The 26,072-nt window shown below is 49.8% G+C and overlaps 1 protein-coding gene across 4 annotated transcripts; it reads left to right on the top strand.

Moving 5' to 3' along the window:
* Window positions 1-2,595: 2,595 nt before the first annotated feature.
* FBXO27 (F-box protein 27) lies at window positions 2,596-25,868 on the top strand. Of its 4 annotated transcripts, none has more exons than XM_087870761.1 (5): window positions 2,596-3,010; window positions 3,146-3,257; window positions 3,342-3,437; window positions 6,970-7,105; window positions 25,746-25,868. In XM_087870761.1, the coding sequence occupies exons 1-5, from the start codon at window positions 2,659-2,661 to the stop codon at window positions 25,824-25,826; spliced, it is 777 nt and encodes a 258-aa protein (XP_087726887.1). In that variant the 5' UTR covers window positions 2,596-2,658; the 3' UTR covers window positions 25,827-25,868. The 4 variants fall into 4 exon arrangements, with proteins under 4 accessions (XP_087726887.1, XP_045641649.1, XP_087726888.1 ...); XM_045785693.2 differs by lacking the exon at window positions 25,746-25,868 and adding an exon at window positions 15,946-18,858; XM_087870762.1 differs by lacking the exon at window positions 25,746-25,868 and adding an exon at window positions 11,734-12,100.
* The last annotated feature ends 204 nt before the right edge of the window (window positions 25,869-26,072 follow it).

Below are 26,072 nucleotides of genomic sequence, written 5' to 3'. Positions count from 1 at the left end.
GCCAAGCGCCATCGTCCGGTGGACCCAGCAGCCGCACCACTGGGCAGTTCGGTATTAACACACTTCACATTGATACGCAGAATGGAATTGGGTTCTAGGCTCAGATTAACAGGCTTTCCTCCTACGGGAGAATGACAGACACCGAGGACAAAAAGAAAGGAATCCAGGACAGCTCTCTGGCCCAGTGGCACTGTCCTGTGCATGGCTTCCCAGCGACACCCTTCCCCCATTCCTGTGGCACCAAAATGCCCCCATAACTTCCCAAAGGGCCCTGGGGTGCTGGCACACCACCCCCCTCCTGGGAGCCATTATTCTGTTCATTACGTTCTAGGTAGGCACTTTTTGATCCCATTTATATGTTTGTTTTTAAGATTTTATTTGTTTATTTATGTGAGAGAGAGAGACAGCCAGAGAGAGCAGAGCAGGAGGGAGGGGCAGAGAGAGAAGCGGACTTCCCTCAGGGGCTCCATCAGGATCACAGTCGCAGGACCCTGGGATCATGACCCGAGCCTAAGGCAGACGCTTAACCGACTGAGCCACCCAGGGGCCCTGGTTTGGTTTTTTAAGATTTTATTTTTAAGTAATCTCTGCACCCCACGTGGGGCTCAAACTCACCACCCCGAGATCAAGAATCACGTGCTCCACTGACTGAGCCAGCCGGGCACCCCATTTGTTTTTCTTTTTATCAGAGTACAGCTTGGGCTGTCTTTCCAGGAGTTCACAGGGATTGCGTCTGAGAAGAACTGAGAAATGGAAAGAAGAACTGAGAAATGGAAAGAAATCTGACTTGTCAGTGTCGCCGTCTTATCCTACTTCAAGCTCGTAAACTTCTTTTTAACCTTAAAAAAAAAAAAAAACTTTTGAACTCGTATACTTGGGTCATAACCAATTTTCATAACCTCACTCAAAAAGATTTCCACAGCTTACTTATTACGCGAAAAAATAATTTTCGTTATGGGCAGAAGGGTGTGATAGAGATTTGCTTCACATTTTCCGGGGGATCAAGTGGGTGGGAGTGGGGATGAAACCCCACTGGCCCGGAGGTAATCTTGGGGCTGGGGGCTCCTTACGCTCGCTGCTTTCGGACAGGTTTGAAAACGTCAACAGTGTATTGAACACCTGTGTGTTGAAAAGAAATAGGCCAGTGTCATAGTCAACCTATCTTTCAGAATTAAGGTCTCCCACCCAGACTGCTTGAGCCCTATTCCCCTTCCTCGTCTGTTCCTCCACAGCATTAACTACCTTCTAATCCGCTATGGAATTTACATGCCACGGCTCCTGCTCATCAGGGCGCATGCGCGCGCTGTCGTCTGGTTTAATGCTTTAATAATAAAACTGCTTCATTCTTTCCTGTTTACAGAGAGGTTTTCCGGGGTTGGCAGGAGATTTGTATTTTAATTATTTCCCCAACACTCTATAATTTGCTTATTATGTCTTCTGTTCATCATCTAAGTTCCACATGGACAAGGACCCAAGTCTGGTTTTATGTGCTGATATTTATAATTACACATGTGGCTTACATTTTGTTTTTACTGGATAGAGTTAATATTGAAGTTAAAAGCAGGGATTCAAGAGCCAACCTGGTTGAGTTCCAATCCCAGCTCTGTCACCTACGAGCTGTGTGACCCTGGTCAAGTCACTTGGCCTCTGCCGGCCTCCGTTTTCTCACCTGTGAAGGGGTCCATAGCGGTACCTGCCTCAGGGGGCTGTCACCCTAACTGGTAGGAAGACGCTCTGTAAACGTTGGCCGGTGTTATTTCTGGCTACAGCACTCATTCTGGGGGTCAAGTAGATACGCATTTGGCTCCTACCCCACCTGTTTTCTCCGGTGAAATGGGGATAACGTGGCCCCACCATAAAGGTGATGGGGATTTTTGAAGGAGTGAACGGCTCTGAGGCCTCCCTCCCGGATGCCTGACCAAAATAACAGCAGTCCAAGCGATAGGACGCCTCCCGCCCGGATGTCTGACCAAAATAACGGCAGCTGGTCCCCGCCAGGCGGCCGACGGCCGGCGGCCGGGTTAGGGGCACTCCAAGAGGCCGGCCGGTGCGGACAGACCCTGGATCCCGGCGGCCCCGCCCCTCCCCCGTCTGCGGCCGCAGGTCCGGTTCGATAGTCCTCCCCAGCTCCTCACCGTGGGAATACCCGGGAAGAAGGGGGCCTGGCGAGTACGGGGATGGGGCGGGAGGGGCTGGCTGGGGGCGGGGGTGGGGGGCCGCCGGGCGACCAGAGGGAAGAGAGCGCAGAAACCGGCCGGCCAGAGGGAGGATGGGGTGGGGAGTGAGAATGCTGGCTGTTAAGAAGGGAGGGGCTGGCGAGTAAAAGGATGGAGGCGGGGAGGGGGACGCAAGGGGACAGGAGAGAGCCCGCCGGCGAGGGGCCCTGGCTCTGATCCAAGGTAGGGGTGGGGGGCTGGCGGGCCCCGGCGAGAGCGCGCAGGGCCGGGTGCGCGGGGCGGGCTGGATCGGCTGCAGGGAAGGACCGGTAGGGAGGAGGGGGCTTGGGACCTCGGGCCGGGGCAGGGGCGTGGCGGGGCCGGGGCGGGGCCGGCGGCAGCTGCGCGCGCGCCGCGGAGGCTGCGGGCCCCTGACTCCTTGACCTTATTCTCCCGCAGTCACCGCCGGGCCCGGCGCGGGCGGGCGGGAAGGGCGGGGACCATGGGCGCCTCGGCCTCCCGGGGCCGGCCCGCCCGGGTCCCCGCGCCGGAGCCCGAACCCGAGGAGGCGCTGGACCTGAGCCAACTGCCACCGGAGCTGCTCCTGGTAGTGCTGAGCCACGTGCCCCCGCGCACGTTGCTGGGGTGCTGCCGCCGAGTGTGCCGGGGCTGGCGCGCCCTGGTGGACGGCCAGGCCCTGTGGCTGCTCATCCTGGCCCGGGACCACGGCGCCCTGCTGCCGCTCGTCCGCAGCTGCCTGCCCCCCGCCCGCGACGGCAGACCCTGCCTCCTGGGCCGCTTCTGCGAGCGCCGCCCGATCGGACGCAACCTCATCCGCAACCCCTGCGGCCAGGGTGGAGAATCGCTGGCCCGGGGGGCGGGCCGCCCGGGGGGCGGAGCAGGGGCGGGGCTTCCCCGCGGCCAGTGGGAGGTGGCCGCCGGCGGGTGGGCGGGCGAGGAACTTGGCGCTAGCCTCCTGTGTTTTACAGAAGGCCTCCGGAAATGGATGGTGCAGCACGGTGGGGACGGCTGGGTGGTGGAGGTAAACAGGTCGACGGTCCCTGGGGCCCCCTCGCAGACCTGCTTCGTGTCTTCCTTCAGGTGAATGCCCCTGGACCCGCCAGGGCCAGGCCCGTTGTGAGGAAGACCTGCCTGTTCTCGTTGACCTTTCTCCCTCTTTCCTAGCTGGTGTCGCAAAAAGCAGGTGTTGGACCTGGAGGAGGAGGGTTTGTGGCCAGAGCTGCTAGATAGTGGCAAGATTGAGATTTGTGTCTCTGATTGGTGAGTATGATGACAAAAACACTGACCAGGCGCCGTGACCATTGCGTGGGTGACTTCACTGAGGCCGCCTCTAACAATCCCTTATACAGATAAAGGAATGAAGCTCGGGGAGGTGAATGACTGAACCCTTGAACCCCTCTCCTCACTCCCAAATGGAGCTGGATTGCAAGATGCCAGATTGGATCCGGTTACGGAAGACCTGGCCCAGCTTCGCCTTGTCTGTGAATGACACGCTCCTTGCGTTAGAGGACGCGGTGTAGGACAGTTAGCTAAGTTGACATTCTGGAGCTAGACTTTCCAAGTCCCTGGCTCTGCAGCTTTGTGACTTTGGGCAAGCCAGTGTGCCTCGGGTTCCCCATCTTTACAAGATAAGGTTATGTGTCAAGCACATAGCCAGTGCTTTATAAGGGTGAACTGTTTTAGTTGTGTTTTTTTCAGGCTTTTTTTTTTTTTTTTTTTTTTGAGCCTTGTTCCTCTGAGAACGTGTATTTCAAGACCTCAGATTTTTCAGAGCTTTGGGAGCAATCGAGAGGTTCAGAAAGGGGAAGAGATTTGCTCTGGTGGCACAGCTAGGGAATGGTGAGACCTGGAATTAGGCCCAGACTCCTCTGACGGCAGAGCTTATGCTCTGGAGTGATGGTCTTGAAATGAGGGTATGTGTACGCGAAGACTTTCCACGGGACATGTGACCCAGATCATTTCAAGGGAGGCAGTTCCAGATCTCTGCAGCTGTGTTCCCTGCTTCTAAAATTACCAGCTACACATCACATCTCTGGTGGCAACATCGGATGGCTGTCCTTGTCTGGTCCCTTTCTCAGTGTCCTCCAGTTTTCCAGGAAAAGCAAACCCCTCACTAGGCTCTGTGGCCCCCCCAGGTGTACAGACTCCAGGAGAGTTAAGCCAACTGACTGCTTGAAATTTCAGCCTTACCAAATTCACTTTTACTTGGTCTTTTTGTTTTGTTTTTAAGTAGTCTCCATGCCCAACGCGGGGCTTGACCTCATGACCCTGAGATTAAAAGAGTCACATGCTCTACTGACTGAGCCAGTCAGGCGCCCCTAAACTCACTTTTTTTTATTTTAAGATTTTCTTATTTTTTTGAGAGAGGCAGGAGAGATGGATGGAGAGGGAGAGAGAGAATCCCAAGCAGACTCCTGTCTGAGCGCAGAGCCAGACGTGCGGCTCAATCCCACAACCCTGAGATCGTGACCTGGTCGAAATCAAGAGTCAGACACTTAACTGACTGAGCCACCCAGGCGCCCCCAAATTCACTTTTCACTAAAGACACCATAACTTACCTCCACTCTGCAAATCCATCTCATTAGGAGATATGTTTTACAATAAAATTGTTTTTAATTTAGTCGTTAGTTATCAAACTGTTGTAACATATTTGTATTGTTTTGGTCAGCGGTGTGCCCTTTGATCATAATAGTCAATGGTTTCCAAATTTTGCTGTTCATTACAGAGGAACACTTAAAACTCCCAGTGCCCACGTCACACCCCATCCCAGTTAAATCAGAGTGCCCGTGGATGAGAGCCGGGTCTCCGTATCTGAGAAGTTTAGAGCTGATTGCAAAGTCAGAGGGCACAGTCCCCAAGACCAGACTCACTTCAACACGAGCTGCAAGTCTGGGGGACCCCAAAACCACCCTCACCTTCGTAAAGCACTGGGAAGACTCCCAGAACTCACTGAACTATTGCGTGATTACAGTTTATTATAAGGAAAACATAACAGATCAAAAATGAGCCAAGGGAAGAAGAGCTAGGGCAGCATCGAAACATAGAAGTACCAAACACAGAGCTTTTGTTGCTCTCGGCACAGAGTCAGGATGCAATCCTGCCCCGGCTTCCGTGTGACAGTGTACACGGAATATTGCCGACCAGGGAAGCGCCCCTGAGCTTCATTGCCCAGAATTTCTATTGGGGCTTCATCCCGTGGTGAATCTGGGACTCCTGGTCAGCTGATATTGCGTGACATTTCCCATGCCACATTGTTGGGTCTTTCTGGAGCGCCAGCCCCCACGGTGAGACCGTCTGTGTGGATGTAGCCAGCCCCCACTGGAATCACGTTGGTACGCTATCCAGTATGACCCAAGGTCCCCAGGCAAACAAAGATACTTCTGGCAGCCATAATAGTCCAAGGGTCCAGAGAGGACCTCCCGGTAACAGAGCAAGTGCCCCCCACACCTCCTGACGAGGCTACATTCTTCGCTATACAATATCTTTTCAACATTCCAGATGATCCCAGTCTGCAGGCAAGTCTGGGAGCCGCTACTGGGTAATAATTCAGTCCCAAAGGAAAAACGTTAACACTTGGATCTTTATAGTCACAGGAAAAAATTTTAATTTCTGTTTACACATGTATATTTTGGTATGTGGTTGGCCGAGCGCAGTATGGAAGGGCAGTCTGTTGACCGGGCAGAAGAAAATCAGAATATGTCCCTTTTACACGAGGACAGAATGGTGTGGGAGAAGTAGAGCAGACATCTGAGTCTAAGAAGTAGAATGATGTAAGGTCTCTGAGGGAAGAAACTTGTGTATTTTTACAGCCCATTACCCTTGAGTTAAACTTTTAACTTCTAGCATCAAAAGCGTACATGTTTTTAAGTTTATATATTTAATTAATTAATTCATTTGAAGTGGACATATTTTAGGGATGCGACTCTGAATTATCACAGAGTGAACGCATCCGTGTTACCAGCTCCTTTCCCATCATTACCCACCCAGGGGTAGCTGCCATCCTGAATTCTGTTACCATAGATAAGTTCTGTCCATTTCTGTATGTACAGAGAGTCCCACAGTATATTTTTTGTATCTGGCTTCTTTCAACTACATGTTTGTAAATTGATTTCTATTTCTGTGTCACTGCAATGAGTTTGCTTTCATTGCTGTATAGTAATCTATTATGTAAATATACTGTAATTTATCCATTTACCGTCGATGGACATTGGATGTTTTTGTGGTGGTGGTGTAGTTTTTTTTAATGTTGCTGGGTATCCCATCATGACTAAATATATTTAGATTCCTGTGGTCCTTTTTTTTGTTATGTTTTATTTTTCAAAGATTTTATTTTTAAGTAATCTCTCTACCCATGTGGGGCTCGCATGCTCCACCAACCGAGCCAGCCAGGTGCCCCTCCCATGGTCCTTTTCAATGACTGATAGGAAAGTTGTATTTTAAAATGTCAACATACCCATTGGAAATTACTGACATCTTTTGCCACTGTTTACACATAGAATGAGCAATTTCCATTGTCACCTTAATAATACGGGACGAGGTGCCTTAAGGGCACTGCTCTGGGTCACTGCTTCGAGAATGCGTGTGGTTGCGGAACAGCTGGGGACCTCGTTTAATGCAGGTTCTGAGTCACTGGGTCTGTGGTGGGGCCAGACTCCCAGGTGACACGGGTTGTACTGAGCGGAGGGCTGTTTTGGATTTGCATGCATGGGGAGGCCATTCGGGGGGAGGGAGGCAGACACCCAAAGAGACGAGGTGGGCATGTCCAGCCTTCAAGGCCTCCCTCCTCCCGCAGGTGGGGAGCCCGACACGACAGTGGCTGTATGTACCGACTCCTTGTCCAACTTCTAGATGCCAACCAGACTGTCCTGGACAAATTCTCTGCTATGCCCGTCCCCATCCAGCAGTGGAACAACGATGTCTGCTTTCAGGTGAGTCTCTGGCAGGGGCACGGGGAGAGGGTGGTGGGCCTGGGAAGGTTATCTGTTCCATCTTGTGGTTTCTATAAGGAGGGCTGTGCTGGGGATGCTTCTGGCTCCCGTCTCTTGGGCAGTTGCTTTCAGACAATGGCTGGAGCCGAAGGGCCTGGTGGTGTGTGTGTGTGTGTGTACAGCAGCTGGTGGCTTCATTTAGTCCCAGAGCTTCAATGCGGGCTCTCTCTGCGAGGGCTGGTTTGGATTTCCTCGCAGCATGGCCGCCTCGGGGCAGCCAGCCTCGACTTACTAGTACCTCAGGATTCCACCAGGAAGGTTCTAGAGAAACCAACAGAAGCTGCATTGCCTTTTCTGACTTAGCTTTGGAAGTCACGGCGGAAGTCACTCAGCATCACTTCCGCCACGCTCCTGGTTATGAATAAAACCCACCCACCCAGACTCAAGGGCACAGGAAGTAGGACGAGGAACCATATGATTCTGCTGAGCCAGAAGGCCCCAGGCTCAGCTTTCGAGAAGAAGGCTGTGGCATAACACGCCTGATCCCTTCTCTACCTGCAGGTCACCCACGTGTTCTCCAACATCAAGATGGGCGTCCGCTTTGTGTCTTTCGAACACTGGGGCCAGGACACACAGTTCTGGGCTGGTCACTATGGAGCCCGTGTGACCAACTCCAGTGTGGTGGTGCGGGCCCGGCTACCTTAGTCGAGGGCTGTCCTTGCACAACAACCTGACCGGTGCCTTCCAGGACTGGGGACCATTGGCCAGGACTTCTCATTAACCAAGGGCACGTACCTCCCTGGCATCCTGGGTACTCCAGGATCCCTTTGATGGTCCTCCCGGGCCCCCTCTTCAGGTTTTAGAAAGTACTAGAAGGAAGTTCTTTCTTCAGAGCTACCTACTGCTGTTATAGGGCAGTCCTCCCCCCGGAGGCCCTCTGATTCAGCCCCAGTCCCCTCTGCCCTGTCTCCTCTCCTTTCTGCTTCCAGGGGGCTTTATCGGTCCCTTTAGAGAAGGCCGCTCATCTCTGAAGTACCATCTCCTCCGTATGGATGGGAAAATTCCAGCCACCATGGGTGGCAAACTTAACCCCCCTCAGCTTCAAGGCTGGGACCACGTCTCACAGCTGAGAGCCAACCAGCTCAAAAATGTGTGCAGATTCTCAAGGACCCCTGTGATTGTATGGTGTATAAATTATTTTTTATTTTGAAATTTTCCGCAAACATGGAGAGAATAATATATCAATAACAACTATCTGCCGATCATATGTAATAAATTTTATTATTTTGCCAAAAGTGCCTCAGATCTTTGAAGTAGGAAATACCACGTTACTGGTTACTCCTTGGTTTAAAAGCAACAAATTGTCCCAGTGGGGGAGGGAAAACTGCAGAAGAAAACTCCCAAGAGAAGGGGTTTTAGTAGAAAGAAGAGAAGAGTGAGAACAGTATTCTTTCCCAAACCCTGAGGAAGTCATCGCTTCAGACAAAGATTATCAGTCAGGGTCAAAAGCCTTAGGCAGACAGCGGGGGTGGGTACAGCGTCACGGTGACACCACGCCTGTGACTTTCTAGATGGGAGCCAGGATCAGGCTGTCCTCACACCAGTCCAGCGTCATGGCTAACTCACAGCTGGTGGGTCAGTGAGATGTCTAGGTCATCTTTTTTTTTTTTTTTTTTAAGATGCTATTTTTAAGTCATCTTTACACCCGATGTGGGGCTTGAACTTACAACCCTGAGATCAAGAGTCGCTCGCTCTACCAGTGGAACCAGCTGGCTGCCCCTAGACGTTCTAGGTCTTCTGATGTGCTGCACGTGAAACGTGCCGTTGCCTTTACTGTATGTCCTCCAGGATGAACTGCTCATTGGAGGGGGCAGGCCTTCCGCCCCGTTCTTGCCCTAGAAGCAGCACACAGGCAGGGAAGCCCCCGCACACACCCAGAGGTAGCATGTTTCGGCAGTTTCTTAAAAAAGGTTGTGACAGGTTGAAAGAAACGTAAGAGTCATGACCAGATGGAGTGTGTGGGCCTCGAGTAGGTACTGGTTTGGACGATTCAGCTCTCGACGGTATTTTTGGGTCAACTGGGGGAATTTGGATATGAGGAATATGAGAAACATCTAGGAAGGGAAAGGCAGAGACCACTGCCTTAGCAAAAGCAGCCATATAATCTAATTTTGGCATATGTTATATGGTGTGTGTGTGTGTATACCACTTTATACACACACATACATACAACTATTCACATCCTGGATTACCTTCTGGATGTGCGTGTGTGCATAGATACGTATGTATGTCTATTCAGAAGAATAAGAATATTAACTATAGGGGCGCCTGGCGGCTCAGTCCGTAGAGCATATGACTCTTGATCTCAGGGTTGTGAGTACAAGCCCCACGTCGGGCATGGAGCTTACTTAAAATAATAAAAAAAAGAATATTAACTACAGTGTTACAGGGTTGCTGCAGGGGTGATCTCTGGTCGTGGTGATTTTGTATTTATTTTGCTTATCCGTGTTTCCCATTTTCTGAGTGTGTGTTCGTGTGTAGAAGAGACACGAGAAGACAAATGGGTAGTGTCCTCCAGTGCCATTTCCCTCGCCTTCCAGAAATAACCACATTTCGAAGGCATCTTTGCTGACATGGTTTTTTCTCGTTTTATTTTGTTATGGAGAATTCGAAATATATACAGAAGCAGAGAGAAGAGTGTTCTAACCATGTATCTATTCCCCAGCACCAGTTTTATCAGCTTACGGCCAGTCCTCAGCCCACATGCCCATCGATTCTCCCCTCTTCCATATTGTTTTTTTAAATACATTTTTATTTTGAAACAATCTCAAACGTAACAGAGAAGTTGTAGGTATGGCACAGAGCTTTTTCCCCCTGAAACAATTAGTACATTTCCAGCATCACGGGAAAATTCTTTTGTGTATGTTTTCTACGTCTGAGGACATTCTCCGCATAACTACAGTACAACCACCCAAATCATGATGGTCTCGTCAATTCAATAACGGCCCCAAAGGGCTAACCTAGCTGGCCTCGCCTTAGAAAAGCCTGTTGCCAAGGCCCCCGGATAGCTGTCGGTTAAGCGTCGGACTCTTGATTTCGGCTCAGGTCACGATCCCAGGGTTGTGAGATCAAGCACCACTCTGGGCATGGAGCCTGCTCGAGATTCTCTCTCTCCCCCTCCCTCTCCCCCTGCCACTTCCCACCTGTCTCTCTATAAAAAAGAAAGAATGAAAGAAAGAAAAAAGACCTGTTTGCTGGGGCGCCTGGGTGGCTCAGTCAGTTGGGCATCTGCCTTCAGCTCAGGTTATGATCCCAGAGTCGTGGGATCGAGTCCTGCATCAGGCTCCCTGCTCAGTGGGGAGCCTGCTTCTCCCTCTCCCTCTGCCTGCCACCCACCCCCGCTTGTGCTCTCTCTCTCTCTGTCAAATAAATAAATAAAATCTTTAAAAAAAAAAAATAAAGGCCTGGTTGCAAGGTTGGCCCTTAGCTGGCGTCTGGGAGCTTGAATTTTGGAAGTGTTCCCACCATTACCCAACTGATAAGCGTGGCTCATGGCGCTTGGACTATTTGTGCAAACGGTATGGCTTATGCTGGAATGTTGGTAGGAGCCAGGCAGAAAGAAGGTGCCTCCAGGGCTAACCCCCCTGCCCCTCCGAGAAACCCTGGGGTGCTGAGTCTCTGCTGAGCCTCCCTGGGCATCACACACCTGCTGCTACATTCTTGTTGCCCGGTCAAGAGTGCATTCTGCATGACCCCGGTCCCTCGGGGGAGGGAGAGAACCCAAGGCACCGCGAATGACCCTCCAGTTCGGCTTCTTTTCCCCTTATGATCCAGCTGTGCGTACAACGGCACCGCTCTGGTACATCTCAGGTGGGATTACAACTGAGTTTCAGGAGTCCTTCCGGCAAATATCTGAGCGTGGGGTAGTCCTGGGATTATACACGCACGCACACACAAACATGCACCGTGGTGGCCGCGGTGGCACTTCTAGAACGATCCTGACTCAACTACGGCCACAACATTATTTGGGGAAAAGGGAGAGGGGTGAGGGGTGATGAGACCCTGGAGCCTGGTGACCACGGAGTTCGTTCCCAGTGGTCTGAAACAGCCCAGGTGCTGTCTGTTGTAAAAGGGACAAGTTACCTAGGGGATTAAAACGATGGGTCCAACCCTTGGGGACCTGGCGGACTTGCGCAGGTACCAGCTACAGTGAGGAAAATGCCTCAGCCTGATGACGCCTGTGGTGTTTTCCACTTTCCTCCAGGCAGGAGGGGAAAAGGCGCAAACATTCCCCCAAACGAGTCTGAGGTCCAAGACAATAAATGTGAGTTTGTAGTGACTCCCTGCAGGGTGGGAGGAGGAAGGGGCCGCATTCCCCAAAGATGGGCTTTAGTTGAACTGAAAAGTTTAAAAGTTTGCCTTGCTCTCCCCTCCAAGGGGGAAGACAACTGGTTAAACCCATTCCCAGGGTGAATCAAGGCTTTAGATAAACCAGAGGGGGAAAGAAGGAAAAACACACGCCAGCTCGGAGGCCACAGAAGCCCCACCCATTCCAGCTGGAATCTCTGCCCCGCCATGATGTTAACCCTATAGATGCTGAATTTCCTTTTTTTTTTTCCCTCACGTAGGCGCCACACCCAGCTTGGGGCTTGAACTCACCCCCCTGAGACCAAGAGTCGCACGCTCTGCCGGCTGAGCCAGCAAGGCACCCCAGCACTGAATTAGCTTCTTGGGATTTGTGTAAACTTGCAATGCGAGGGGCGGAAAAAAGGGAGAAATTCATAATACACCGTTATCCATCAATGATATCTCAAAGAAAAGGGGAAATTTGAAAAATGGCTTTGTATTTGACGGCCGTTTCATCTGGGTGTATGATTTTAAAAATCAGCGATCGATGTGTATGTATACATGTGTACACTAACACACATGTATATGTTTGTTTTCTATATATTATGACATTTGCGGAGCTTAAAAGGCCTTTTTGGGGCGCCTGGGTGGCTCACTTGGTTAAGCGTCTGCCTTTGGCTCAGGTCATGATCCCAGGGTCCTGGGATCAAGCCCCACATCGTGGTGGGGGGAGGGGGTGCGGGAAGAGTGGGGGGAGCCTGCTTCTCCCTCTAACCTTCCCCCCTGCTGGTGCTCTCTCTCCCTCTCTCTCTCTCTCTCAAATAAATAAAATAACAAAACCTTTAAAAAAATACCTTTTTGGCTGGGGAGACACTGTGCCTCCTAGCCAATTCTTAGAGACAGCAAAGAACCCAGGTTGAGAATGCCTTTGATACACAAACGAACCAATCCAGAGCCAGACCTCCACCATCCCGGCTCTATATCTCTGCTGCATCACCCAGGGACCAGTGCCAGGCAACTAGGGAGCACCCTGTAGTCCGAATCAGGAGATCACGCACACTGACCAGTCCTAAACGGTTCACCCTGCCCTGCCTTTCCGGAGGAACCCCAATAAAGGCCATGGCTTAAACCTTCCCCAGGTCCTGCCTCCTGGCCACACTGTCTTTCCCATGTGGCCCTGCGCGGTACCCCTCCTGTCTCCCCGACCCCTGAGTGTAATTAACCGATTTCCCACGCCTCTCCTCTGTCTCCCCTTGTGCCTACGTCGGACACACCATCTCCTGAAAGAATACAAAAGAATAAAATGTTGTATGCTTGTAATATACACTAGAGAGATCATCCGGATCAGGGAAAGCTACTGCAAGAACAAGGGGTGTGCGCGTGTGCGTGTGTGTGCGTGTGTGTGCACACGCGCGGGACACTCTCTTGTTTTTGCAGCCAGTGAGGGTATTGGAAACAAGTACAAGGCTTTGTAAACAATGATTTTTGCTATAATTTCGGCCTGTTGGAGCCTTTGGAGAAAAGGAAGCAAGATGAAAAGAGAGGCCACCTTCAATCTACAGGCAAATACCCCTTTGGAGTTTTCAAACAGTTTTAGTTTGCTAATAAGCCTCGTGAAAATCAAATGCCTGACCCTCAGTGGCTGTGAATTTTCCAGCCCGGTGCGCGCACGCGCACGCGCACGCGCACATGCAAACGCACGCATAGATTGTGGACTAGCGAAAGTCTGTGTTTTACCTTCGTTTGATTGTTAGTTTTTTTAAATAGACCTTTTTTGGGGGTGCCTGGGTAGTTCAGTCGTTAAGTGTCTGCCTTCGGCTCAGGTCATGATCTCAGGGTCCTGGGATCGAGCCCCGCATCGGGCTCCCTGCTCAGTGGGGAGTCTGCCTCTGCCGGCCGCTCCCCTGCTTGTGCTCTCTCTCTCTCTCTCTCTCTCTTTCTCTGTGTTAAGTAAATAAATAAAATCTTTAAAAAAATAGACCTTTTTTAAAGAGCAGTTTGAGGTTCATGGCGAAATTGAGCAGGAAACACAAATCCAGTATATCCCTTTCCCCACACGCAGGCGCGGCCTCCCCCACTACCAGCATTCCACCCCCAGAGAGGGACATCTATCCCAATCCATGAAACTATCTTCCAAAGTGGCTGGACCGCATTGTGCATTCCCACCAGTAATGACTGGGAGTTCCTGCTGCTCCACACCGTCGTCAGCACCTGGCGTTGTCAGTGTTCTGGATTCGGGCCATTCCAGAAGGTGTGTAGTGGTAGCTCTTTCTCCCAAGGGTCCTGTCCCCATGCTTTAATCAAACCACCTTTTTTGCGCGCGCGCGCACACACACACGCGCACACACACACACACACGTGTGTAGGAGTAGCCTGTTGTTGTTTTAGTTTGCATTTCCCCAACGACATATGATGTCAAGCATCTTACATACTTATTTGCCATCTGTATACATTCTTTGGTGAGATGTCTGTTCGGTCTTTTGTTCATTTTTGAATCCGATTGTTCATTTTCTCATTGAGTTTGAAGAGTTCTCTATATATTTTGGATAGCAGTTGTTTATCAGATGCGTCTTTTAAAAATATTTTTTTTCCCAGTCTGTGGCTTGTCTTCTCACTCTCTTGAAGGCATGTGTATTTTTGAGGAGGTCAACTCGAGCTCTAAGACTGACAAGGTAAAAAGGACTTAGGAAAGCTTTTCTTACCACTTGGACTTGGAACAAGACCTTCTGGCTCTTCACAGAGCTTTGCTGCTGCCCGAGAAGAGCCTCCGGCTTTTCTGGATTCCTGCATTCACAGATCCTAATTGCCCGGACCCGACACTGTCTGCTGGGGACTGTTTCTTGCTCAGCATGGATTGCGTTCAGTGGAAAGCAGACATCCATCCACTCAGGGAACGGGGCGTCACTGCGACGTTGGCAGATGTAAACGAGTCCTCTGTGGGACCCTAAGCTGTGCAAACATCATGGACGCTGGCTGACCACCTGGGTCACGCGAGAATGCCCGCAGGAAAAGGCTTCTTTCTGGATGGAACCGTCTAAAATCAAGCTACCGCTCAGCTCTCTCTTTCTGATGGAGAGCCTCACTTCTAATGCGGTTCTATCTTGCGATTCCTTCCAAGAGCTGCAAGCTGGGGGAGGGCCCATTACGGGCACCGTGACCCCTCTGGGCATTCCTTTTTTTTTTTTTTTTTTTTTTACTAAAGATTTTATTTATCTATTTGTCTGAAAGAGAGAGAGCACAAGCAGGGGGAGCTGCAAGGAGAGGGAGAAGCAGGATCCCCACTGAGCAGGGAGTCGGATGAGGGACTCGGTCCCAGGACCCTGGGATCATGACCTGAGCCAAAGACAGATGCTTAACCAACTCAGCCACCCAGGCGCCCCGTGGTATGTCTTTCTCATTAACTTCTATAAAAATGTTTTTCTCTTGAAAAACGCATAGAAGACACTAGAGAATCCCTTACTGCAGAGATAAAAGAACTAAAATCTAGTCAGCGCAAAATTGGAAATGCTACAACCGAGATGCAAACCCAAATGGATGCCATAAAAATGTTTTTCTGTGCAAATGCTTTTGTCTCTCACTGCATCCAGCCCTTCTGGATGAAAAGTTTGAACGAGACTTTTAAAATAATCGCTTCTTGGCCTTTTGGCTAAAATCGAGTGTGGAGAATTTTTAAATAATTCAGAATTCTAAAGTACACACACACACACAAACTATTAGAACTAATAACCTAATAAATGAATTCAGAAAAGTTGCAGGATACAAGATCAATATACACACTTCACTTGAATTTTTTTTTAAAGATTTTATTTTATTTATGTGACAGAGACAGCCAGTGAGAGAGGGAACACAAGCAGGGGGAGTGGGAGAGGAAGAAGCAGGCTCCCAGCAGAGAAGCCTGATGTGGGGCTCGATCCCAGAACGCTGGGATCATGCCCTGAGCCGAAGGCAGACGCTTAATGGCTGCGCCACCCAGGTGCCCCTTCACTTGAATTTTTATACACTACCAATGATCATCTGAAAATGAAATTAAGAAAACAATTCCATTTACCATAGCATCAAAATGAATAAAATACATAGGAATAAATTTAACCAAGGAAGTGAAAGACTTGCGCACTGTTATCAAACATTGTAGAAAGAAATTAAAGAAGACATAAATGGAAAAATACCCCAGGTTCATTGATTGGAAGACTTAATATTGTCAAGATGACAACACTCTCCAAATTTTTTTTAAAAGATTTTATTTATTTATTTGACAGAGAGAGACAGCCAGCAAAAGAGGTAACACAAGCAGGGGGAGTGGGAGAGGAAGAAGCAGGCTCCTAGCAGAGGAGCCTGATGTGGGGCTCGATCCCAGAACACCGGGATCACGCCCTGAGCCGAAGGCAGACGCTTAACAACTGCGCCACCCAGGCGCCCCAACACTCTCCAAATTGATCTACGGATTCAATATAATCCCTACCAAAATTCCAACTTTTTTTTTTTTTTTTTTGCAGAAATGGACAAACTTATCCTAAAACTCATATGGAATTGCCAGGGGCCCCAATTGCTAAAGTGATCTTTAAAAAGAACAAAATTATGGGATTCACAATTTTGAGTTTCAAGACTTAGTACAAAGCTATGGTAATCCAAACAGTGTTTGGGCATAAAGATAGACATAGATCAATGGAATAAAATTGAGAGTCCAGAAAAAACTCGTCTACAGTCAATTGGTTTTCTGCAAAGGTATCAATACCATCCAATGGGAAGAGAATCACTTTTTCAACAAATGGTGTGGGACAACTGGATGACTGTATGTAAAACAATGAAAGTGAATCCTTACCTCACACCTTATGCAAAAATCAACTCACGCTGGATCAAAGACTTAAATCTAACAGCCAAAACTGTAAAGTTCTTAGAAGAAAATATAGGAGTCGATCTTCATGACCTTGAATTTAGCAATCGATTCTTATATATGGCACCAAAAGCACAAGACACAGAAGCAAAAAGATAGATAAATTGGACTTCCTCAAGTTAAAAGCCAGTGTGCATCAAAGGACACCATTAAGAATATTTGCAAATCATTATGTGATGAAAGCCTAGTACCCAGAATATAGAAAGAACTCTCACCACTCAACCATGAAAAAATAGCCCAGTTTTCAAATGGGCAAAGAACACTAATAGATACTCCTTTCTGCAAAGAAGATATACAAGTGGTTGATAAATACACGGAAATATGTTCAACATCATTTGTCATTAGGGAAATGCAAATCAAAGCCATAATGAGACACCACTTTCCACCCACTAAGATGACTATGAGAAAAAGCATGGAAAATAACGAATGTTGGTGCTGATGTGAAAAATTGGAACCTCAGACACTGCGGGTCTGTGGGAATGTCAAATGGTGCAGCTGCTTTGGAAGGCAGTCTGACGTTCTTTAAAAAGTTAAACATAGAATTACCATATGACCTGGCAATTTCATTCCTACACATATACCTAGGAGCCTTGAAAACGTTTCACACAAAAACTCGTACGTGAATGTTCAGAGCAGCATTATTCATAATAGCTAAGACGTGGAAGTAACCCAAATGTCCATCGAGCAACGAATGGATAAACAATGAAATATAGCCATACAAAGGAATATCACTCAGCCAGAAAAAGGATTGGAGGTGGGGAGGGAGGAATGAGATACGGAGGCACGCTTCATGAGCACACCTTGAAAACCTTGTGCTCGATGAAAGAAAGCAACATATGACATGATTCCATTTCCATGAACTGCCCAGAATAGGCAAATCCATAGGGACAGAAAACAGGCTAGTGGTTGCCAGGGAATGAGGAAGTGGGGGGAGGGAGAGTGCTTTACAGTAGTTTCTTTATGGAGGGACGATGTGTTCTGGAACTGTATGGTGAAGACGGTTGTACGACACTGTGAATGTACCAAAAGTCACTGAATTGTACATTTTTAAAGATTTGATTTATTAACTTGAGAGAGAGAGACTGAGAGAGAGGGAGAAAGCAGGAGCAGGGCAGAGGGAGGGGGAGAAGGAGACGCCCGGCTGAGCAGGGAGCCCGATGCGGGGCTTGATCCCAGGACCCCGGGATCATGACCTGAGCCGAAGGCAGAGGCAGGTACCCTGAATTGCACATTTTTAAACAGCGGAAGTGGAGTACAATATAGTATGTGAATTTTACCTCAATTAAAAAAAAAAGTTTGGGAAAACAAGGTAAAGTGATGATTACCAAATGAGCCACACTGATGTTGTAACAAAAAAGGAGAAACACAACCCTGGGTTGTGGCCCCTGGGGAGGTATCAGAGTTGGGGGAGAGACATTGGTGATCTGCGTCTTTCAGAACTTCTCCCGGGAGCATTGCCGGCCTCCCCAGCTGAAAAAACCAGAGGGATGCCTGCTGTTGCCTTTCTAAGCTGTTGGACCTCTCTGAACGCAAACTCTGCTCTTACCCCTGATGTCTCTCCCTCCACCCGGTCACAGCTGACTGAGCTGACTGGGCGAGAGCAGGAGGTGACCCCGGCCCTCAATTCGTTCACCTGCCGGCCGGGCTCATGAGGTGGACGGAATGGCATCGTGGTAAACAAAGTGTTTGGAACCGCCTGCTTCGTGCACTCCCTCTGAAAACAGGGCCTGAACTGAACCATCTGGCCTGGCCTGGCAAGCCTGGGGTGGAGAGGCCCAGGGCAGAGCCCCCCTGGGGGTCCTGTAAAGGCTTCCTGCCTGACGGGCGCATGTCACATCCTCACAATGATGCAGTCTTTGCTTGCAGGGCTCCCACTCATCCCCTCTGGGATTATTCTCCTGTGTGTTGTGCCCTGACACGTGTTTCCAGTCAGCTTCGGCCTGGTGACCAGAAGGTGCTGTTCCTAAGCTGATGTCTCAGGCCAGACACAAAGGTTCATCTAGGCTTTCTAGGACGGATCATTCTGGTTAATGGGGTTTGCTTTAACTGGCTAAGTCCTGGACCCTGGGGGCCATAACTGAGGCCACTACTGCAGGTTGGTCTCACCACCTTGGGGGGGGGGGGTCCGCCTGATAATAATTTGGCTACAAGGTTGCCTTGGCCAAGGGTCAATGGAGGGGACTGCAGAGAAGAGTGAGCCTAGCAGGCCCGAGATAGCTCTCCCTCTCCCTCTGCCAACCCCCCCCCCCGGCTCGTGCTTGCACTCTCTTGCTCTCTCACTCACTCTCCCTCTCTCAAAAAAAATAAATACTACTTATAAAATATGTTAAAATATGGGGCACCTGGGTGGCGCAGTCGTTAAGCGTCTGCCTTCGGCTCAGGGCGTGATCCTGGCGTTCTGGAATCGAGTCCCACATCGGGCTCCTCCGCTATGAGCCTGCTTCTTCCTCTCCCACTCCCCCTGCTTGTGTTCCCTCTCTCGCTGGCTGTCTCTCTGTCACATAAATAAATAAAAAATCTTTAAAAAAATATGTTAAAATAAATAAATAAGTAAAATAAAGCCTGAAGCCTCAGACCTGCCACAGTCTTTTCTTCAGAGTGCCCCATTCAGTTCTTTGTAGCCTCACCCCCGAACCTCCTTTTTTATCTCTCTGACTCAACAGCCCAACCCTCTCTCCCCCAGTGAAAGGCCGCGACCTTGAAGCCATCAGCATCAGTAATCTGAGTGTGAGGCCGGCATCTTCCATATGAAGTCTGCAGTGGGGTAGCCTTCCACCGTCTCCTGGAGACATTGTCCCAAAGCTTTTGAGAAGGGATCTGAATGGCAGGAGCACAGGGCACTCGCTTTTCTAACTCTTCTCTCGGTGGCCAGAGTCTGGAGTCGAGTTATTTTGGATCAGAGGCCACAGGCAGAGAAGCACCCCCCAGCGGAGTGCAGTTCCTTCCATCTCTGCTTACAAACTGGCCACTTCTTGCCCGAACTCATCCCTCTTCCGAGGCTATTGGAAAAAGGCAGAAAGGGGCAGGCTTCCCACCACCGCAGAGCGCCAGGCTCCTGTGAACAGCAGCCTGCTAACCTCGTTGTCCAAGAAGAGAGTTCTACAGTTGTTTTTTTTTCTCCCGACCTAATAAAAGTCACCAGCTTCTCATCCCACCGCAGCTGGTCTCTGCCACCTGCCGCACCTCTTAGACTTCTATTTTTCCCATCAGCACCCCACTTCCGGTATCAGTTTCCATATTGATTCAGATGCAGACGGGCTGTTGTATCCCAAGCGACATGGCAGCTTATCTCCCACCTAACGTTTTACAGGTTGGTGGGCGGTCCAGGAAGGGGAGATGGCTCTGATCCTTGATCTCTCAGTTCTACCACCTTCAGCATGTGGTACATGGACCCTTCTAGGTCAATCTCGAGGTCCAAAGAAGCTACTGAAATTGCTACTCCCCCCGGGGGTACCTGGGTGGCTCACTGAGTTAAGCGTCCGACTCTTGATTTCGGCTCAAGTCTTGATTTCGGCTCAGGTCTTGATCTCAGGGTCGTGAGATCGAGCCCTGCCTGGGGCTCCATGCTCAGCAGGGAGTCTGCTTGAGATTCTCTCCCTTCCTCTCCCTCTACCCTCCCCAACCCCTCCCTCTCTCTCTCTTAAAAAAAAAAAATATTGAAACTGTTATTTCCCATCCAGTGGGGGGCAGAGAAAGGGAAGTATAGGAGATTGGCTTTGCTTTTAAGGAGATGAACTAGAAATTGCGCCCAATGTCTCTACTCACACCCCATTGGCCTAAACTTAGTCACATGGTCACATCTAGCTGCAGAGGAGCCTGGGAAATGTAGTCCGTGGCTGGGTGGCCAGCTCAAACTTGGGGGCTTGTATTACTAAAAGGGAAAATGGATATTGAGAAAACTGATGAATTTAGCAATCTCTGTCATGGACGGTGTGGGATTAACTACTCGATGTCCTTCAATGTCTCTTCCCTCCATATCTCTGGTCACAGGTTTTCCTGGAATAAAAACCACATTTCCTAAGCTCCCTCGTAGCCAAGTGTGGCCTTGTGACTAAGTTCGGGCTAATGGAATGTAAGGGAAAGTGATATGTGCAACTTCTGACATATGACCTTAAGGTGAGGGGAAGCACGCCCTTTGCATCTCCTCTTCAACATTCCTGCTTCTGGGAAGGTGGATGTGATAGCTGGAGCTACATCGTGGGCCATGAGGACAAGAGCTGCGTCATAAGTTTGGCAGAATGAGAAGCCAGAAGCAGCCTAGACCCCAGACGATGGCAGAGCCACCGTGCCCAACCTGACCAGCCCACAACAGAATTTTACCTAAGAGAGAGATAAACTCATACCTGGTTTAAATTACCATGATTTCAAGTATCTGTAACACCTGGCCAAATTTTCACAGAGAATCCTAATTCTCACTGAGGATGTCGTACTTCACGTACCTTTGCAACTTGCTTTTTTCACTCAACATTACATTCTGTACACATATCCATATTGGTTTATGTACATCTGATTTTTTTTCCTTTTGCACAGTTCCTTCAGAAGTCATTGCCCTGAGGCTTTTTATTTTATTGTGATAAAATAAACAGAACATGAAGTTTCCATTTTAACTTTTTTTTTTTTTTTTTTTAGTAATCTGTACACCCGACATGGGGCTCAAACTTACAACCCTGAGATTGAGAGTCCCGTGCTCTACCGCCTGAGCCGGCCAGTTGCCCCTTAACCATTTTTAACTGCGCAATTCAGCGGTATTAAGTACATTCACAATGTTGTAGAACCACCACTGTCCATTTCCAGCAGTTTTTCATCATCACAAGCATTTAAATTTAATTAATTAGTTAATTTAATGTACCCATTAAACAATAACTCCCCATCTCCCCTCCCCCACAGCTCCTCTACTCTACCTTCTGTCTCTGTAAATTTGCCTATTCTGGGCTCCTCATATCAGTGGACTCTGACAATAGCTGTCCTTTCATGTCTGGTCTAATCGTTCACCTTAACTACGGTATGATATAGTATCTGTCTCCTTGTTCAGGTCACTTCCGTCATCCTTTAATTAAGTCCCATCATTTATTCCAAAATGAACTCACATCTTTTCCTAGCATTTAGGCTATGCACCTTACTTTTTTTGACGTATGAGAGAATGGACTCTTTTCTTACGAATTATACTTTCTAATTGGTCATTGCTTTTATTGTCGGAATGCTATTGATTTTTTTGCAGCTTGGTCTTACACCCAGCAGACTTGCTAAAATTTCCTCTTGGCTCTTTGCAGGGAATTTTTCTAATTAACTTGGGTATTTGTTACAGGCAGTCTTCTTATATCTGGTTGATGATTCCCTTTTATCTCTAGGTGGATCACAAAAGTTTTATTATAAACGAGTGTTGAATTCCATCTAGTGTTTTTTCTTCTGTAATTTGTTAATATGGAGTATTACATTAATAGATTTTCCTTTAAATTTTTGTTGTGGAGGGGCGCCTAGCTGGCTCAGTTGGAAGAGCATGCAGCTCTTGATCTCAGGGTCGTGAGTTCGAGTCTCATGTTGGGTGTAGAGTTTACATTAAAAAAAAAAAGCCCTTTTAAAATTTTTCTTGTGGAGGGGCGGCTGGGTGGCTCAGTCAGTTGGGCATATGCCTTCGGCTCAGGTCACGATCCCAGAGTCTTCGGATCGAGCCCCAGGTCGGGCTCCCTGCTCAGTGGGGAGTCTCTTCATCCCTCTCCCTCTGCCCCCCCCCCACTCATACTCTCTCACTCTCAGATAAATAAAATCTTTAAAAAAAATTTTATTGTGGAATTGTCATTACCTATTGATGTTAGGTAGAAAAGTGGAGTGGATGCTCTAATTTGCCACCCAGATCTCCTCTTCAGAATGGAGGCATTCTTTCCACCGGCTGCCGGGAGTGTTGCTGGCTCGTGGCTTACAGCTGAGTGTCCGTCTGGGCGAGACCCTCAGCTGTAGAGAACCATCTTGCTCGAGCTCCTGCTTCTTTCCGAGAGGCAGCCCACATTCCGTGTCTGGCCAATAAGAGGCACTAGAGCCTGGCTCCATGCCTCAGTTCGGGACAACCCAGAAGGGCCAGCCCAGTTCCAGGTTCCCCATCCGATGGACTGAGGCCCCTGTTGCAACCCTATCAGCTTCTCCAGCACCCCTGCCCCCTGCTTCCTCACACTCGTGTCCCAGAGAACACTCCCCACTGACCGTCCTCTCGTGCTGTGGATCCCAGCTCAGAGTCGGTCTCCCGGGAAACCCTACATGTCAACGACTGCATGTATGTATGCGTGTTTACTTCTAAACAAAAATAAGGGACACCTGGGTGGCTCAGTTGGTGAAGCATCTGACTTCAGCTCAGGTCACAATCTCAGGGTCCTGGGATCGAGTCCCCGAATCAGGCTCCCTGTGCCTGCCTCTTGCTCTCCCTTTGCCCCTCCCCTTGCTCCTGCTCTCACTCTCTCTCTCAAGTAAAGAAGATCTTTTTTAAAAATGAATAAAATAAAACAAATATTTCTGTGTCTACCAACTAAGTTCTGGAATAGAACGTTACTAGTCCCTTAGAAGCTCACTGTGGGTCCTTCCTATCCTTCCCCTTCCAACCTACTGAGAGAAAATCGATCTCCTGATTTTTTGTAGTTTTTTTGTGGGGTTTTTTCCCCAGCGTTTTGCATCCATGTACATATCTATCTACTTTATCTATATGGCTTTGTCTGCTTTTGAACTTTCTATAAATGGAAGACTACAACCCGTATCCTTCTGTGACCCTCTTCTTTCATTCAATGTTGATGCAAGATTCACCCATTTTGACAAAGGTAGCTAGTGTTTGTTAATTTTGTCCATTACATGAATAAACTACTATACGTGCATTTGCCCCACCCTTAAAACAGTTTTTCAAAGACCTTTTATTTATTCATTTGAGAGAGAGAGAGCACAAGCAGGGGGAGGGGCAGAGGCAGACGGAGAAGTAGACTCCCCACTGAGCAGGGAGCCCAATTCGAGGCTCGCTCCCAGGACCCTGAGATCATGACCTGAGCCGAACGCAGATGCTTAACTGAGTGAGCCACCCAGGCTCCCCTGCCCCACCGTAATGGACGAGTGTGCAATCTCCAGCTTGGGGACTATTCCTCACTGCTGCTGTGAACGTTCTCATACGTGCCTCTGGGATGGCGGGCACGAGCGTCTCTAAGGCAGGGGTTCTCAACCTTGCTACTATTGACATTTTGCCTTAGACAGTCCTGGGGTGTGAGGGGCTGTCCTGGGGAGCCTCCCTAGCCTCTACCCATTAGAGGCCAGTAGCATTCCCTCCCCCAAGTTGTGACAAACAAAAAATGTCTCTGGATACTGCCAAATGTTCCCTGAGGGGCAAAATCACCCCACTCGAGAACCACCGACCTGGGAGAACCACTTCATCTCTAAGAGCTTCCTCCTCTTCATAATGGTGCCAACGCCAGGATCTGCCCGTCACACTGTCCCTACTCCGTGTACTCTGTCTACCTGTATAATGCTTCATACCTGCATGTTCGGTTGTGTGTTAATATGTGTGATGTGCTTAGAACAAGGCCTGGCGCAGAGGGACAACCGTTAGATTATTGTCATAACATTATTATTATACGTAGAGGCCCATGCTTAGTGCAAAGAAGCCACCATAACTCCTCTCAGGCATCTTTAATTAGCTCCCCTCACCAAGCCCGTTTCCTCATGTGCAAGATGCTAAGCTTTCTTGAGCATCCCTGGAGAATCCCAGAGAACATGGGGAAATGGGGTAAGAAGCTGGGCTCTGGATTGGCTTTACGGGCTCTGGAGCGGGCCCCTCTGACAGCCCGATGGGTCGTTACGAGATTAAAACACGTGGCGCAAGTTGGTGAATATCCTCCGATCCTTTGCTTCTACCTTGTCTCCCCCATAATCCATCCAACGGGCACACGGGGCGCTTCGGAAGCCCCCTCTGGGGTCCCGCCGGGGTCAGTAACGACGGGCCCGCGCCGGACCGTGGCGTTAGTAAAGAATGCCGACGTCACCCTCGTCCTAACGCGGCAGAGCCGTTACTTGCCGACCATTCCCCGCCCCTGGCTGACAGAACCCTGATCTTTCTGCCGCTGCAGCAAGGTGCCACCTCAGGAGGCGAGCTAGAGACCTCCAGCCACCGCTTGCCGGTTCTCCTTCAGCGGATGCTTGCGCTTGCAAATTCCTGCGCAGAGAAAGGAGCCATGTGACCAGTTCTGGGCAAGGGAGCTCTACCGGGTGGCCTTGCCCTTGCCACTTCTTCCTGCCTCTGTGTGGTTACAGTACGTGCAGCTGAGGCTGTCATCCTGGGGGATAAAAGCCAACATGCTAAAGATGATGGAGGGGAACGAGAAAGAGTCGGGCTCCTCCAGGACCTAGTTCAGCCGCGGACCCACCCTGGGGCTGGGGGGGGGGGCACTCCCTCAGAGGCAGTCGCAGCCAAGGCCCCGGGTGCGGCAGGACCCACGTGTCACTTCCTGCTGCAGATCCGTGCTGCAGATCCAGGCCGACCTCTGCAGGGGTAGAGGTAAGAGGGGGGCCTGCCCCCTGCCACCCTGCAGCCTACTCACCCCTGCCCCACACTCACACAGCCGTGCTGCCCAGCAGTGCCTGCTCCAGCCGCGTTCCCGCCGCGGGCTCAGCCGCCCCGCCCTGGACATCTTCCCTGAGGACATCATCATGCCCACAGGGGTCCTCAGGCTTCCACCTCCCGCCTCCCCCTGGTCTCCCCAGACATCCACACCTTGTCCCCCCCTCCAGTCACCCCAGCCTGGGCTCCCTGACTTCCCCAGGGCAGTAATAAGCCCAAGCTTCTAGAACCCAGAACAGTGGTTTTCAAATTTCAGGGGGTGACTCATTGATAAAGTCACAATTAGCACTTTTTAAAAATGAAATACAATAAAAAATTGATTTGTCAGAGTACATCACACGTGGGAAGGGTAAATATTGCTGCGAGAAACTCTGTTTACTTATATGTATACTGATTGTTATGGAAAATGTATTTCTTTTTTAAGATTTTATTTATTTGAGAGAGAGAACAAGCTGAGGGGAGAGGCAGAGGGAGGCAGGCAGCCCTATGCGGGGCTCGATCCCAGGATCTGGGATCTCAGGTCATGACCTGAGCCGAAAGCAGACGCTTAACTGACCGAGCCACCCAGGCGCCCCTGGAAAATGTATTTCTTACAGAGATTATGGTTACCGCATTTACAAAGACATTGCACCCTCAAGTCCCTAGCACAAGCCCAGCAAAAACTGATGTTGGGCCCCCACCCTTCCGCAAGCTCCCCACCTCTGCCTCAGGCCATGTTCAGGAAAAGGCCCCTGGCCTGGTCCTGGACTTCTCTCTCTCCCCCTCTCCCACACCACAGCCGCATCCAACACAACCGCCAATCCTGTCTCTTTCCTTCACAGACTCTGCCCTATGTCTGGGGCCCCCCAGGCTCTGGGTCAGGCAGGATCACCTGTCACCTCGATTCGGACTCATCTGGCTAGCTCCTGGACAGCAGGACCCAGGCAAAGCACCCGGCGCATAGTAGGTGCTGCATACAGTAGGTGCTCATCTCTGGGCTGATTGCACGGCCTCCTCAGGCCCCTCCCTGTGTGGGTGGAAGGGGCAGGGCTGGGCTTTGAAGTCACTTGGCCAGCCTCCTCGCCCTGTCCTCCTCCAGCACCCTCCCCCCCCCAAGCCTGTTATCTGATCTCCCCCCATGTGGGCCCCTTGCGTCCCCTCCTCCAGGC

This window comes from Ursus americanus, chromosome 21 (assembly GCF_024610735.1).
Source record: "Ursus americanus isolate L20-20 chromosome 21, mUrsAme1.1.p, whole genome shotgun sequence".
Classification (NCBI taxonomy): domain Eukaryota; kingdom Metazoa; phylum Chordata; class Mammalia; order Carnivora; family Ursidae; genus Ursus; species Ursus americanus.
The sequence above is the reverse complement of the archived record's forward strand: the minus strand, read 5'-3'. Positions and strand labels throughout refer to the sequence as shown.